Source organism: Medicago truncatula, chromosome 3 (genome assembly GCF_003473485.1).
Source record: "Medicago truncatula cultivar Jemalong A17 chromosome 3, MtrunA17r5.0-ANR, whole genome shotgun sequence".
NCBI lineage: Eukaryota > Viridiplantae > Streptophyta > Magnoliopsida > Fabales > Fabaceae > Medicago > Medicago truncatula.
Genome location: NC_053044.1, coordinates 7,451,434 through 7,468,827, shown reverse-complemented (window position 1 = coordinate 7,468,827; position 17,394 = coordinate 7,451,434). Strand labels below are relative to the sequence as shown.

Below are 17,394 nucleotides of genomic sequence, written 5' to 3'. Positions count from 1 at the left end.
CGTCCTGAGTATATGTACCCCAAGGGTACAAACACCAAAATACACAAACAACAACAAAGGGGTGAGAATTCACATCATATCGTATATTGGGGCACATGAATAATAAAGTAGATAATCATATCATCATCGGTCATTCATCACATTATCACATCGGTCATTCATCATAATATCCATACAATTTATTTCACACACACACACACACACACACCATATTCACATCATTATCACATATCACAGTTCACTTACACATGACCAATATGCAACATACTTCATTCCTAGACCTACATGCATGTCGGTACCGAATTCTATCGTTATTTCGATGTAGTTCAGAGATGTGTTAATGAAACATACATTTCGTCATTCGTCATTATTGATGACAGATCATCTTATGTTATTCTTAACATGTTTTTCAGTCATTTTCAGTAGGTTTTAGCAGCAAAAATGAGGAGTATTAGAACGATTGCTTATAATTTCGGGACATTTGTAATGTTTTCTATATTTGAGTCTGTAATTCTAGTTTTCCCGAAACATAGCAATTTTAGGGGGTTTTTGAAGTAATTCACGAAGGAATCATGCAAATCGGCAAATCGAGAACATCCGAAGATTTTTGAAGACTTAGGAAGACCAAGAATGAATATTCAAGAGGCTTTAGGAGACTTACAAGAGGGAGGACTTCTGTTTCAAAGTTATGAGGCAAGTTATTTGAAGACGAAGACCTAAAACGATGGAAAATTGGAGAAACTGGGCCCGGGAAAGAGTGTCATACGCTTAACACATTTACCATGTGCATAGGGCATGATTTTTACAAACCATGCGCCTAGGGCATGGTTTTTGATGCACTCACATGCGCTAGGCATATATGCCATGCGCCTCGTGCATCTGAAAAGCGCGGAATGCAAGTATCTTTTCCTACTTTTTTGTGGGTAAAGCCCGCACTTTTAGTCTGTGTTTGAACTCACGGTTGGAGCATTAATTGCGCGTCCCGAAGCATTTTTCATCATGATTTAAAGAAGCTCCAAAAGCAAGCTTCTCCTCCAACAAACATGCTATTAGTAATTTGTTGTTGCCACTGAAATGATAAATTCACCGCTAAAACAAACATGCTATTAGTTTCCACTACAAGAATAATGACCCTTTGCCAGGGATTTTGACAAGGGTTTGAAACCCCTGGCAAATTTGCCAGGGAAAATACCAAGGAAAACCGGTGGCACAAAAGACAGGGATTTGCCCCTCGCTTTTTGACAAAAATCCCTCGGTTTTGATAAGGCGCTAGTTTGAAATTTGAAAATCTGAGGGAATCTGTGCTTGTCAGCAAAAACCGACGGAAAAAGCCAGGGAACAGCCCCTCGGTTTGCGAAAACCAAAGGAATCCCTGCGTTTTCCCAGCTGAGTTGAGAAGGGCCTGCCAAAAGCTGAGCGCTGCCGGCCTGCCAGGGGCGGAACCCCTCGGATTTTGAAAGTTTCCGTCGCAAATATCAACACATTCTGCGCCTACTTCTGCGCCTACCTAAGCTAGGATTTGACCGATTTTTCCGAGGGACATGTCCCTGGCAAAGGCCCTGGTTTTTTCCCTTTCCTATATAAGTGAAGCACCGGTTTGATCATGTGCAAATCTCTTAGAAACTTTCTCCTTCTCTTAAAACACAACACCTTCATACAAAACATTCTTCAATCTTCTATTATTTGGTAAAAAAATTATTTATTTGTTATATGTTTTATCATGATGTTAAATTTTACTACTTATTAATGTTATTTATTTTGTTTGTTATTTGCAGCTGTGTTATTTATCCGCCTCCTGGTGTTAGGTTTTGCTCCAACTCTTGCTGTTTTTGAATTGCATTGCAAATTTCTATTGGAAAGCTTCAACAAGTTAGTGATATTTTTTTCTCATAACACTATAACTGATATACATGTTGATGATGTGTTGTATGTAAAATATGCTAATTGTTTGATAAAGTATTATTTTTTTTTCCGAAAAACTGAAGAAAAAAAAATTATATCATGATAATTTTATTTTTGTTTGTTAATATTATTATGCATGAATGTTGGCAATTTTCAAAATATATCCATTTTTTATTGTGATAAAATGAAATGCATGTTTTTGTTGTGATAAAATGAATTATATATATTTATATGCATATTTTATTTTTTGTGATCAAATGAAATATATATGCATGTTGTTTTAATTTATTGTGATTAATTAAATGAAAGATTTGCATGCTGTTTTTTTTTTTTTTTTTTTTTTTGTGATAAAATGAAATATATGCATGTTGTAGTAGAATGTTAAAAAAAATATATGCATGCTGTAGTTAAATTGTTTGTTTTAAACTAAATCTGTTATTAAATTTTTTTTTTTTTTAAATTTTATAATAACTAGTTTTTATAAATATATTTTAGTTTAGTTAATGCCATATTAAAACTAGTTTCTAAATTATAACATAATTATAATTTAAATATAAAACTTGTGATAAAATAAATTAAAATCTGTTTTTATATTTAAAAATCTGTTGCTATATTTAAATTATAATTATTTTATAATTATTATTTTAATAAATTAAAACTAATCAAAGCGTTGGAAAATAAAAATGCTTCATAAAAAATACTATACTAAAAATTTCTATTGTTGGAAAACAATTTATTAAAATAGTGTATTAAAAATCAGTTTTTTTTTTTTTAAATTAAAACTTTGTTAAAAAATCTAATTTTTTTAATAAATTAAAATATGTTTGATTTCCGTGTCTAAAATGTTATAATTATTATTTTTATAAAATAAAACAATATAATATAATAATGGATATTGTTTAAAAAGGAGGGACTCAAAAATAGTATAGTACAAGAAAGTTGTTTATCGATGAAAATTAAAACTATGTTACAATTATTTACTCATTAATTATTATATGTTTAATTTGCGAGATAAAAATTTAATTTGTTTGCGCGTAAACTTATATTTTATTGTTTGAGCGGGATTTTTTTTCCGCGTAATGTTAGTTATCTCCGTTGAGTAATAATTTATTTTTGACGTGGAATACGTCAATGAAGTTGCGGAACGTGTAGATGATGGAGTATTATGAATATTATCGTCGTTGGATGTACGATAGGACGTTTCCGGGAAGAACTGGACTAAAACCGCAATTTGTCGAAGGAGTTGACGGATTTATTTCATGGGCATGGGAGCAAGAAATCTGTAGAGATGAGGGAGGAATTAGATGTCCGTGTCTAAAATGTAGGTGCAGACATATAATTACCGATCCTGGAGATGTGAAGAAACACCTAAAAAAAGTTGGTTTTATGCCTAATTATTGGGTTTGGACATATAATGGTGAAATGTTTCAGAATTTTGGGGCAGGGGTCAATGCACAAGCTTCTACTAGCCATGGTGGAACAAATGTGGAAACAAATGTGGAATACAATGAAGATGTCAACACATATCAATTCAACATGATGGATGATATGGTTGCGGACGCTTTAGGGGTGGAATTGTCTTACGGTGAAGATGTTGAAGATGATGAAGAGGAACAACCCCCGAATGAGAAGGCGCAAAGATTTTACCGATTGTTGAGTGAAAGTAATACACCTTTGTATGAAGGGTCTTCGCACTCTAAGCTATCTATGTGTGTGTGGCTTTTATCTCATAAGTCGAACTATCTTAATCCTGATGATGGTATGGATGATATTACGAAGATGTTGAAGGCCGTTACTCCGTTCAAAGATAATCTGCCAATGAATTATCATGCTGCGAAGAGGTTGGTGATGAAGTTGGGATTATCAGTTAAAAAGATTGATTGTTGTAGAAATGGATGCATGTTGTTCTATGACAATGAGTTTGGGATAAATGATGGAGCATTGGAGGAATGTAAATTTTGTCAAAGCCCGAGGTACGGTATTAGCAAGCAGAAACGAGTTGCGGTTAAGTCAATGTTTTACTTGCCGATAATACCAAGATTACAAAGACTATTTGCATCGATGAAAACTGCTAGTCAAATGACGTGGCATCATTCAAATGGAATTCCCAGAGTGATGCGACATCCTTCTGACGGTGAAGCGTGGAAACACTTTGATCGAGTACATCCTGATTTTGCAGCAGATCCACGGAATGTGAGACTTGGATTATGCTCTGACGGTTTTCAGCCATATGTCCAATCCTCGGCAAAACCATATTCTTGTTGGCCAATCATTGTAACCCCGTATAATCTCCCTCCTGAAATGTGCATGACAAAACCATACTTGTTTTTGAGTTGTATTGTACCAGGACCAGATAACCCTAAAGCAGGAATAGACGTGTTTCTACAACCGTTAATTGATGATTTGAAGAGGTTGTGGGTTGGAGAATTGACATATGATATTTCTAGAAAACAAAATTTCAAGTTGAGAGCAGCTTTGATGTGGACAATTAATGATTTTCCCGCTTATGGCATGTTGTCCGGTTGGAGTACTCATGGTAGATTTGCATGTCCACATTGTATGGAAAATACAAAGGCATTTACTTTGGAAAGTGGAGGGAAGAGTTCGTGGTTTGACTGTCATCGTCCGTTCTTGCCTCATAATCACCCGTTTAGAAGACTTAAGAATGGTTTCAAGAAGGATGAGAGAGTTTTTGTTGGTCCTCCACCTAAGATTACATTAGAAGAAGTGTGGACAAGAGTTTGTGATTATCCAAAAGTCACTGATTATGGTCGAGCTGTCCCAATACCAAGATACGGAGTAGACCACCACTGGACTAAAAGGAGTATATTTTGGGACCTCCCATATTGGAAAGATAACTTGCTCAGACATAATCTTGATGTAATGCACATTGAGAAGAATGTCTTTGACAACATATTTAACACAGTGATGGATGTCAAAGGCAAAACAAAAGACAATGAGAAGGCTAGAAAAGACTTACAAATATATTGCAAAAGAAAGGATTTGGAGTTGAAACCTCAACCGAATGGGAAGTTGTTGAAACTGAAAGCCAACTACAGCCTATCTGCCCAAGAAGCGAAATTAGTGTGTCAATGGTTGAAGGATTTGAGAATGCCCGATGGATATTCTTCTAACATAGGCAGGTGTGCCGATGTCAACACGGGAAGGTTGCATGGGATGAAAAGTCATGACTCTCACATTTTCATGGAGAACTTTATCCCAATTGCATTTAGTTCATTGCCCAAACATGTGCTAGATCCACTTATTGAGATTAGTCAATTTTTTAAAAATTTGTGCGCTTCAACCTTGAGAGTTGATGAACTTGAGAAAATGGAGAAGAATATGCCAATCATTATCTGTCAGTTGGAGCAAATTTTTCCACCAGGTTTCTTTGACTCTATGGAACATCTTCCTGTGCATCTGGCATATGAAGCTATACTTGGCGGACCTGTTCAATATAGGTGGATGTACCATTTTGAAAGATTCATGGGTGACTCAAAACGAGCAGTTAAAAATCTGGCCAAAGTGGAAGGATCAATTGTTGCTATTTACACCGCCAAGGAAACCACATACTTTATCGGCCATTATTTCGTTGATCGTCTACTTACTCCATCAAATACAAGAAATGAAGTTCAGGTTAACGATTTACGGGATCCATCAACCTTATCCGTATTCAATCTTGATGGTCGACACGCGGGCAAGGTGCTTCAATATTGGATGGTAGATCAGAAAGAGATGCGGTCTGCTCATGTTCATGTTTTGATTAATTGTGCGGAAGTTAAACCATACCTTGAGTAAGTAAATCTATTCCTACCCATTTTTACTAGTTCATATAACAATAAGTTTTAACGCGGTTAACAACTTCGTATTGAATTTATTGCTTTTTAGGGAATTTATTGCTTTTTATGCGGAGTTTGGTGAAGGATCGACAGTTGGTTCGATACATGAATATTTTCCAGCTTGGTTTAAACAAAGAGTGTATAATGCCGAGCCAACTGATGAAGTCATCCGTTTACGGCAATTATCTCAGGGTCCTTTACAATGTGCCAATGAATTTCACACCTACTTCGTGAATGGATATAAATTTCATACCCACTCTTGGACGGAAGGCAAAAAGACTATTAATAGTGGTGTTTATGTAAAAGGAGTTACAGATGGAGGTGAAGATGATTTCTATGGCGTGATCAAACACATTTATGAGCTTTCATATAATGACAATAAAGTGGTGTTGTTTTATTGTGACTGGTTTGATCCCTCGCCTAGATGGACTAAAATTAATAAATTATGCAACACTGTTGACATTCGAGTCGACAAAAAATATAAAGAATATGACCCGTTTATCATGGCACATAATGTTAGGCAAGTGTACTATGTTCCTTATCCCCCAACTCTACCACGCAAACGGGGTTGGTCTGTTGCAATCAAAACAAAACCGAGGGGCCGCATCGAGACTGAAGAACGAAACGAAGAAGTTGCTTACCAAGCCGATGATATGACACATGTAAATGAGATAATTGAAGTAGATCAAGTTACAAGTTGGCAAGACTCTCAGGTTGAAGGGGATCAGGTTGATCCTTCTATTTTGGAGATGCGTGATGAAGTTGAAGATGAGAATGAAGACGTTGTTGATGATAATAATGAAGGGGACCAGCAAGACAATCAAGTTGATGATGGTGATGTAGATGAATATAACTATGCGTCTGATAACAACACTTGAAGTATATTGTTATCCACCCTTGTAATGATTGAATTTGAATTTATTGTAATCTTGAATACATTTGTGTTTGAATGAAGATATCGCTTGTTTAATGATGTATATATATTTGAGTCCTTTACAATATAACTTTTTTTTGTTATTTAACAGATTCACAATGCCTTCGAAACAAAAAGAGAAAGGCAAGAGCAAGGACACCAGGAGGCGGTTCACAACACACATTGCGGATCCAGCCACACTTGCCACACTGACTCCCTTTCCCAGACCACCCTCTTCTTCTAGCCAGGGATCGACTGGGTCATCCCAAGCTAGTGCCTATGCACCCGCTGGAGGGTCTGGTGTTGTTTCACCTGTTGGTTTTATCCTCCCTACAGGTTACCAGTTGCCTCCTCCACCATCATTTCCTCATGGGCAGACCGGCTTTATGATCCCTCAACATCAACAACCCCCACCACCCCAACATCAACAACCCCCGCCCCAACAGGGTGCTGATGATGATAATGAGGAGATGGCAGATTATCCGCAAGATGAACAAGAGCGTTACATCATTGTGCCTAGCGGGAACTCGTAAGTCTTTATGTATTTTTGTTCAATATGTATATTGTTATAAATTTATGTAATGTTTAACTATATGAGTTTTCATTGTTTGTAGTTTCATGGCCTGCAAGCCAGCCGCCAGTGCCATTAGAGACATCATCCAGGGAAGGTTTCATGGATTTTGGAAGACTTATGGTGATATCCCAGATGATGAAAAGGATGCATGGTTTGGTCTTTTTGAGGTAACATTAATACATATCATAATATATTTTAACTTATCTGCACATATGTTATAATTTACTAATTTCCTAAAATATGTTAACAAATATGCAGATGAAGTGTACCTGGAACCCCAAGTACTATGCTCAGATAAGGAGGAACTTTCACATTAGAGCTTCTGCCCGCCTCTCCGACATGTTGCGACATGTCCGACTTCGTCACGAGACTGCTGGAAAGAGGCCCTACTGGATCGGGGAGCCACTTATGAGGCAGTTGGTGGACTATTGGGGGAGTCCAGAGTTTAAGACGAAATCAGAGAAGGCAAAGAAGAACAGAGCATCAGAGAAAGGGGGATGCATCCACACGGGAGGCTGCATAAGCACAGCAGAGCATGCCCGTCGACTGGTAATTAAAAATAATAACTCTGTTAATTAATTTTATAGAATGTATGTTTTTAAATATTTTGTGGTTAAATATAGTTTAATGTTTTACTAACTACTTAATAATTGTGTTTCTTGTCAATTAGGCAAAGAAGCTGGGTAGGGAGCCATACATAAATGAGCTCCACAAGAAGACCCACACATATCGATCAGGCCAGTATGTTGATGATCGCTCCAAGATATGCCAGGTAATTGTTACATAAGTGTATTTTAATTAATTTTATTAATTAGTGGTTATAATTTTTTGTTAATGTTTATTTATCTTTAACTATTTTATTCTTATTTATTTTAGGAGGAGTATGATCGTCACCTATCAGAGGCGCTCTCCCGTGGATGCTCTGTTGATGAAGCTCTCACACTTCGTGCATGGACGAAAGTTGTTGGTGAGAAGAAGAAGGGGCGATTGTACGGTGCAGGAAACTTAGCTGGAAACTACCGCAAGGGTGTTGCTACCACTCTAAAGTTGACCCTTAATGCTGGGGAGGGTTCTTCTCGGCAACCTAAGCTCACTCCAGAAATCCGGGATCTGATCACTAGGTTGACTCAAGAACAGCTTGCTGCCCATATGCAAACCCAACAGGAGCTGATCCATGAGGTGGTTAGGAAGCAACGAGAATTCCTAGATTCTCAGTTGGACACATTTAGGCAAGAGCAAGGCTGGAATATGAATGAGCAAGGTGTTGGGCAACAAAGTGGAAGCCGAGAGAGTGTGAGGGCACCTCCAGTGTGTGATGATGATGCGGACGACCCCTATGAACTGTATGGTGAGGGCGAAGAGGATGATGATGTCGACGACCTCGAGATGGATGATTGATGCTTATGATGCTTGTTGTGTGTTTTCTTTACTATTATGTTATGGTTTGTATGATTTTGGGAGGTTTTCCATTCTTCCCGGCACAATATTTATTTTCCTGCACGGTTTGTAATATTATTAAGTACACTTTCTATTTCATGCATTTTAATTAGACTTATTAGTGTTTGTGTGATTAAACTTTATTTATATGCATTTAATTGTGTTTTAAAAAAAAATTAATTTTTTTAAATATATATATTTTAATTAAAAAAATCGATTTTTAAATTAATTTAAATATATTTTATTAATTAATTAAAATTAATTAAAAAAATTCGTTTTCATAAAATAATATTTTTTTTAAAAAAATAAGGACATTTGCCAGGGGTTAAACCCCTCGCATGTCCCTCGTTTTTTGCTGAAATCAGTTGTCACTTCGGTCAGAGCCGTCAGTCAAGCCGTCAGTCGTGGTCAGAGGTGCAGGAAAGCTGCAGACAAAAGTGACGGAACATGCCAGGGGTTCTGCCAGGGAGAAAGTGGCGCGATTTGCCAGGGGTTCAGCCCCTCGTTTTTCTGCCAGGGGTGTAGCCCCTGGCAAAGTGTTTGCGATGAGCGCTTTTGCCAGGCCATCTGCCCCTCGTTTTTTCCCTCACAAATGTCCCGTTTGCCAGGGATTTTGTCATTTTGACAGGGATTTTGCCCCTGGCAAAAGGCAATGTTCCTTGTAGTGTTTATTGTTAAAACCGAATGAAAATGAAATTGATACATAAATTCTTATTATTGCTACACTTCTTTAATAATATCTGGTAAAAAGTTATCAACTAATCATAGCTTAGTAGGAATATAGCTTTCTTAGCATTTCATAAGAAGTCTCGATTTAAATGTCTTTACATAAAGATTTTGTGGCAGTGAGATAATTATATGTTAAGAGAAATCCAATCAAGCTTCAAAATCTTTTTCCTTAACATTTTATTTCCTAAACAAATTTTTATCATTTAAATTCCATAAGGAACGACCGAAGTCATTTTGGGATATTCAGCTTCTTTTTCAAGAAGGGCAGATTCAGAAGAGCACTATGTTTCATGTGGCAAAGGGATAATGCTTTACATATTAGGATATCTGCTAGTGCTATAATTTGAGTAAGATAAAAAATTCAAATTTATTAAAATCTCTAGAAGAAACAATCATTTAAAACGTTTCAATATATTGGCATAAAACTCTTGTGAATCTATTAACATATTCATAAAACACATTTGAAATCTCTTGTTTGTTGATAAAAAATAAAAGAAAATCATAAGTCTTTATCCCTATAATTAAGAAACATTCTCAGTAACAAAACAAAGCCAAAATAATCAATGGAAGTATAGAATTGAGGAGAACTTAAGCCAAAAGGAATCATGAAAGACCAGTGGCATATCATTTCCTTCTTTTTCAAAGCAAATACATTTCCAAAATTGATTTATCTCTCTTCTTAGGATCTGTTTAGATCAGTTTATATGATTTTATCTATTGACATATCAACTTCTGAAACCGTTTGTTAGACCTTATGAAAACAGTCTATAACATAGCCACAAACTGTTTTCAGCTTATTTTCATAAGCTCTCTAGGATAGCTTATACAAAAACAATTCATCTTTATTCCATCTTTTGTCATTGACATAGCTTATACATAAACACAAATAGGATAAGCTCTTATACATAAAAATTGAATTAGTGACAAAAAATTAGAACGTATACCATGAAGATCGGTTCAAATTTCATCCATAAATATTATAGAAGCCAAACTTAAACATCAAGTGTTGTTCTCTTTAATTTTAGTTGGTATTTTATATATGTAACATTATTTCATCTATATGGATATTTGATATGTTGCGACACAAATTCGAACATTTAATTATCCATTTTTCAACACTTAAAGTGTGTGAGTTTTGCAGTTAGAATCTTTCAAACAAAAAATGGAGATTAATAATATAAACTAGAGATTAATAAGGGAAAATGTTTGAGGGATATAAAAGTGATAATCTTTATATTTAAGCCAAAAAAAAATTGTGTACTAGTATATGTTAAAACTTTCCTTCTTCATAATGATAAGTCATCAAACATAAGTTTACCTTTATATTCGAAACAAGTTGCTCAAGAAGATACTTTGCAAATTAATCAGGATTGCTGTTTTGGTTGATTCCCATTTCTTTAAAATAATTGAGAATGTAATCATTGGAACCAATGGATAAAAGGAATATAGATTTAGATAAGTAATGACTCAATTTTGCCTTGCTTCGAAAGTTTCTTGAAAGATCATTTGTCACAGTTGAGGTGAAATACTCAATTTGTTTGTCCAATGACAAGCATTCACCCTTTGACATAAAATAATATATATATATATGGTTAGTGACCAATATTTTTAAATTGAATTATATAAAGCAGTGTAAAATAATTTCTTACGTTTCTTGTTGAGTTTAAGATTCCACATGAACCTGATGCATAGTTGATACCTGAGGCTATTTGATATCTCTCAGCTGTAGAGACACCCAGGTATGGAGGTAGCATTGGTCAACCCAACTTAAGAGCTACAAAAAATATTTTCATTAAAGTTTGCCTAGCAAGTCAAAAAAGCGTCATAATTTAAAAATGATTCAATTTATGTATTATATAATAATAGTAATTTCGTCACAAAGCGTATTGAAAGCATATTCAGAGTACAAAGCGTGTCGGTGTCCAACGCCATCACATGTGGTTATAATCTATGCTTCCCATTCTCTCAAATTATTATCGGTTTCTTTGTGTCAGTGTTAGTGTCGTGTAAGATGTCTGTATTGAGGTTTCATAGCTTGAAGGTAATAAAAGAAACAGGCAACTCCTAACACAGATACTTTGTTTTCAGAGACGGAAAGCACAAAAGCTCAAGAAAAGTACTATGCATAGATAATTCACAAAGGAAGGACCTTTGACATCGAAACATTCAAACGTTAAAGCATAAAACAGAACAAAATGAAAATCACCGTAAAAGCCCAAATGGCATCCTCAAGTCTCATGTTTTCTGGGCAGACACAAAAGAAAAGCAGATAATTAACGTTAAATAGACTAAAAAAGACGGGACACATAGTCATGAGAATAGCAAGAAGGAATTGTGCTAGTAGATTTGTTGCAGAAAACTTTGAAACATAGTTTCATATGACCTTTACGAAAGTAAGTCAAATATGTTCCATTAAAGTGCTTGAATACAAACCATTGTAATAGATGAAATTCACACAGTGTCAGCCTCTTCCCTTGTCCGCGTCAAGATCATGAGGCTCTGTGTTGAATCCAAATCAGCTTTGGATGAAATAAACAAAGACCGGAATTTTCTTTGTTGCAAATGTGCATGCCTTGCTATTTCTTTAAATAATATTAAAGAAAATTAAAGCTCTTGTTTATAATTTCTGTCATGACCATTTTGTTATACAAGCACATAAAATGTAGCAGCATGTAGTTAAAGTACTTGTGTAACATAGAGACTGATTAAAACTGAAACAAGATTTGTATTACTGAATAGAGATGATTACAACAACACAATTAGAGAACAATGGAGCGAAGAAAAAGATTTAAGAGGAATATGACTGTTTATATTGGTTTCCCTACCAACGTTAACATGGCATGTCGCCCATAAGTATGTTAGAACAGCAAACCCGTTCAAAAATCAAAAGATTAAAGAAAAAGTAAATAATGAACACACGATGTTTGGTAACGAAATTCGGCCAATATTGCCTACGTCTCCGACTGCAAAGCAGCTGCTGTTCCTTTTTATCATGAGTGAAAGATTAAGGTTTACAATGCACAACTTGTGCATAAACGCTTGTCCAGATTACAACATCACCCCTGAACCGTACCCCCCAGTCGCCATCACACAACAAACTATGATACCCTCTTTGAACTTTGAATGTTTCTTTATCATCATCTACTGATCTTTCCTCCGATTCTTATCACTTTGAGAACTTAGGCAAGTGTTCAATTTGTTCTTTTTTCATCAGTCTTTAATTCAGCGAGAGATTTGAAATTGAAACCATATTGTCGACGACTTGAAGCAAACATGGCATCTTTCCATAAGCATCACAGTATCCTATTGCTTTATCCAAACCTACAACATATCGTAGCAACATTTTGGTTCATAGGCTTTCTTTAAAGTGTAACCAGAAGGATTTTTCAAGTAATTATCTCATCAGCGGATGTATCCATGAATTGATAAAAGCATGCACATAAGCTTTTGCATGTATTTTATACAACAAAAAATAGAGCATTTATAAATGGAAAAATTTATATAATAAAGATTTAGTCCAATCAAAATACACATTCAATGCATTAAGTTCCGACATACAAAGATCCATATGAATTTTTTAAAACTGTGCAGCAATTAGCCAAGTCTCCAAGAGATAAATGATTGAAACTTACCTTATGATAATTACAGGCATTCATGAAAAGGTATTGGATTTTCCATAAACGTCCGGGAGGTTAGAAAACAGAAGAAGCTGATTTAGAAAACTTGGCTGTTAAGAGAGGACAAGCTCTTGCAGTTACTTTGTTCTTCAACTGCAATCTCTCCTTGCCACTGATGATGAATTGGTTGGGAGTGTCTCACCAGCAGAATCAGCATCTACCAATCTGAAGAGAACACAGTCCACACATGGGTCAGAGGACTTTTGTAGAGTGGCAGGCAGTCTATTTTTCACCATAAATCAAGAAATGAAAGTGTGTAGAGAAATTTCTATTCAACTGTATAAGCGCTTGAACCCTTATACAGCCAGAGTGCAGAAATTAAACAAAAGAAAAAGTATAACCTAAGCTAGCTAAAACAAAGAGCAATCCCAAAGGCAATGAGAAAACTGAACATACTCTTAAAATACTTGGCGATGTCTTTGGGAAACTCTTTTTAAAAATGAGTTTGAATTCCATTTGTGTTTGTACTGTTAGCTTGTTGCAACCTATTATTCTTTTTCCTGCTGAAACCCTTTTACACAGGAGCAAAAGAAGACATTCCCTGGACAACTAAGGTTCTAAAACTTTTGGCTTTGAAATACCCTTTTTGGAACGGGTGATGATGCCCTCTGAATCCGATGAAGTCTCCTACTTGAAAATGAAGAATGTCATGAAATGTTTTGAATAATTTCATTAATTCGGTACAGAAATTAGAGACTCTAGAAGTTCCATGCTTGCAAAACTTATGATGATCTATATTTGGCATATAACACAAATATAACATAGCCAGTTGAAAGTATCAACAAGAAAACCAGATAATTTATGTTAAAATATGACAAATAATCATGTGACAGAGGAAAGGTGATTATTAAGGAATTGTTTTATATGCCTCTCGCATTGGACCCTCAGATTTAACAGATCTTAACTCCGTATTGCACAAAATTTATCGAGAGTTATGACCCGATCTATGTTTCTTTGGATCAGAACGTAAATCCCAATTGGATTATTTTAGAGGTTGAGCAATCTAGGGGGCCTATAGAGCAAAATCACCATTAATAAGTAGAAAGTAACATTAATTTTAAAACAAAATTTTACAAATATTATGTGATGGAGGAGTAGTTAACAAAAGAAAAACAGAAATAAAACTATTTGAAGGAATTTGTGTACTAAGGAATTGTCCCTTTAGTAGAGAATACTACCTCCGTCCCTAATTATAGGACCCTTTTGAAAAAATAACGGGAATTATAATAGTGGATATTTGTATTAAATATGTTTGTAATTAGTATTGTTTTTACAATTTTATCCTTTAAGAGAGAGATGATTTATGTTTTTAACATGTTATTTATTGTTGATTGAAGAAAAATATGTATATTTAATAGAGGCATGTATGTAAAGAAATAATTAATGTAGTTGGAAATAGCAAAGGGGTCTTATAAAAAGGGACAAATTTTTTTTCCAAAAGGGTCTTATAATTAGGGACGGAGGTAGTAGCTCGGTTAATCCAAACATGCACATAGGGAGTAATTCACCTGAAGAGGAAAAAATATTTGTTGCGAACTCCATTTGGGTAAAAGACCACAGTCATCATTTACCAGAATACCCTCAAAAATAAATTGCCACCACTGTTCACACCATTCCAAACGCAAAATCCTCTTAGCCTGGGAAAATAAATTGAAGTCAGAAAAAATAAGAATATAAAAAAGGGAAATAAAATTAAGAAGAATTACGAAGAGATTTGATGCAATGGTTTGGTTAATAATATGTTCGTACCTTTCGAACCAAAAAGATTTGACCACAAAAGTGGGACCCATAACATCTCATTTCTGCTTAATGTGGTCAATCCACACATTCGGGGTGTGACAAATTGTATGCCAACGCTCTCCTCCCTCCTTTTCATACTTCTCCTTTATTATTCCACAATCTCTAATATCCAATTCAGAAAGGGAGTTGGGTAGATCCTCCTTCTCTGGCAAGCTCTCAAGACTAGGACAGTTGTAAATATGTAAGGATTGGAGAGATTTGAGGTGGAGAAAACCCTTTTTGTTCATTATTCTTAGCTTTGAACAATTTATCACATTAAGATCAGTAAGAGTTGGTGGCAGCAGATTCTCCTTTGGGAAGGACTCCACGTTTTCAAACTCATCAGCAACGTAGAACCATTTCAAGGAATTGAGTTGAACAAACCCCACTCCTCTCTCGAACCAATCAGTTTTGGGCAATTGTATATTGACAGGCCCCTCAAGTTGAAAGGCAAACCACCCATTGGAAGGGATTCCAGCTTTGGACAACCGTGCAGATACAGATAATGAAGTTTGGTGAACAAGTGTAGTGAAAAAGGTAATGAGGAGGAGCCCCATCCTTTTATTGAAAGATAGCTTAGAGAATTAAAGCAACGTAAATCCAAAGAGGCACAGTTTACACAGCCTCTGAAATCCAACTTCAACTCTTCAAGAAAGAGAACATTGATTAGATTTTGGTCCACGGAGAACTCGGTGTACTGATTATCACAAAGGAATAACCTTTTCAAACTTGTCGGCAATTCATTTACCAAAATTCTATCACATTTCTGTATATCTAACTCTATCATATTATCACACTTGGGAATTGATGCTTCCAACATCTTGCAATCATTAATCTCCAATTTTTGCAAAGAAGGGAGGTGTTGAGGCAGAGCCCTTTTCAACTTGGGACATTTTCTTATAGAAAGTTCTTTAAGCAAAGGAAACCCTTCAAGACGTGACCATTCCTCCCATTCCGACATCGAATCAAAATGCAGAATTTCAAGGGATCTGAATGGAACATTTGTGGAATTATTGCCATAAAATTCTTTCCCTATGATCCTTATTTTATCACAGCCTGAAATTGAAATCTCTTTGAGAGAAGGGAGTTGTCCAAGTGGTGGCAACTCGGAACATAAAGCACAGTGAGTTAGTCTAATTGAAACTAAGTTGGGTAAATCACAACCCCTCATCCAATTTGCAAACCTATTACCTTTGTAGTGTGAGATGATAAGCCTCTTCAAGCTGCTATTTGGTTGAAGAGCCTCAAAGACATCTGATTCTCTTCCATTGGTATTGAATTTGTAACTCCACTCCATATTTAATTCTTCTACATGTTTCTTATCTTTCAAATTTGCTCCTGCAGCATCCACGGGATCGATGACATGTTCCATCCCTGAAATACAAAGTTCCCCTTGAAGACGATTGAGATTACCCAACTCCTGAATATTAGACCCATTCTCCTCTCCCACAACAAAATGACTCAGTGTTTGAAGATGGTTTAGACTCCCCATCTGCTTTGGCATTTTCTTTATATTACATCCTTTGAGATTAAGATGGCGTAAACTCACAAGTTTGTAAAATTTTGAAGGGAGTATAGTCAATTCAGAACAGCGTTCCAGTATCAGAGTCTCTAATTTGTACAGCTTACAAATTGAGTCAGGCAACCTTTCAATTAATGATTTAGTCAGGTTTAGATATCGCAAAAGCTTTAGATTTCCTATCTCACCTGATAGCTCTCTGAGTTCACAACCATAGAACGACAACATCCGCAAATATTTTAGTTTCGAAAATAAATCACGTTGCAAATTGTTGCTTATCATGAAGCATTCTTCACCGTAGTCTCGTGGTAATACCAACAAGCTGCGTAATCCCTTGATCTTAGAAATGTGATTCAATATTCCTACATCATCTTCCAAATCGAGATAGCAGCAAACATGTCGTGTTCTTTCAGATATATCTTGCAGACTATCACCCTCAATTTGTAAGCAAAACTCATTGGACTCTGATTTTGCCAAATCATTGACAAGATCATGCATGACAAAACTTTTATCCCCCCATGAATATAGTGGTTCTTGAAAAAATGAAATGGACTCTAGATCATCCAAGAATTCATTACCCAACTCTTCTTCACTTTTGTCTCTTCCGCAACATTTCAGCAAACCTTCTGCCATCCAAAGCTTGATCAATTCATCCTTTTCAAATTCATAACCCTTGGGAAATATTGAACAATAGGCAAAACAACGCTTTAGATTGGAAGGGAGATTATGGTAACTCAATCTCAATACTGAGTTAATTTCATCACCACCCTTCGATACATGCCACATATCGGTCTCCAATATCTTAAACCATTCAGCTTCAGAAAACAATAATCATTTAGTTATTTTCGGTTAAGCAAAATAGAACAAGAATTATCTTTCTATACATAGTTGGAATATCAATGTCAAACACTTAAAACATACATTTTACATGAAGTGTAGAGTTCTAATAAATTTAAAATAATGGAATGTTAAAGAAACTAGTAAAAGATTTTTTTTTTTTTTAGAGGGGAGTAAAAGATTTTATT

At 35.5% G+C, this 17,394-nt stretch overlaps 2 protein-coding genes and 1 long non-coding RNA gene across 4 annotated transcripts; 1 reads left to right on the top strand and 2 right to left on the bottom strand.

Moving 5' to 3' along the window:
• Positions 1-3,057: 3,057 nt before the first annotated feature.
• Positions 3,058-6,619, top strand: LOC112419448 (uncharacterized). Its single transcript, XM_024777139.2, has 2 exons — positions 3,058-5,696; positions 5,791-6,619. Exons 1-2 carry the CDS (start codon positions 3,058-3,060, stop codon positions 6,617-6,619), a joined length of 3,468 nt encoding a protein of 1,155 aa, XP_024632907.2.
• A 5,698-nt stretch (positions 6,620-12,317) lies between these two features.
• On the bottom strand, positions 12,318-15,049 carry LOC120579346 (uncharacterized). 2 transcript variants are annotated; one of them, XR_005645149.1, is made up of 5 exons: positions 14,821-15,049; positions 14,580-14,708; positions 13,468-13,698; positions 13,027-13,236; positions 12,318-12,715 (listed from the first exon to the last, which is right to left on the bottom strand). It is a non-coding gene; the product is annotated as an uncharacterized lncRNA (long non-coding RNA). The 2 variants fall into 2 exon arrangements; XR_005645150.1 differs by lacking the exon at positions 13,468-13,698.
• A 162-nt stretch (positions 15,050-15,211) lies between these two features.
• LOC120579485 (putative disease resistance RPP13-like protein 1) lies at positions 15,212-17,155 on the bottom strand. The gene has a single exon (XM_039831868.1). The coding sequence runs from the start codon at positions 17,153-17,155 to the stop codon at positions 15,212-15,214; it is 1,944 nt and encodes a 647-aa protein (XP_039687802.1).
• Positions 17,156-17,394: the final 239 nt, after the last annotated feature.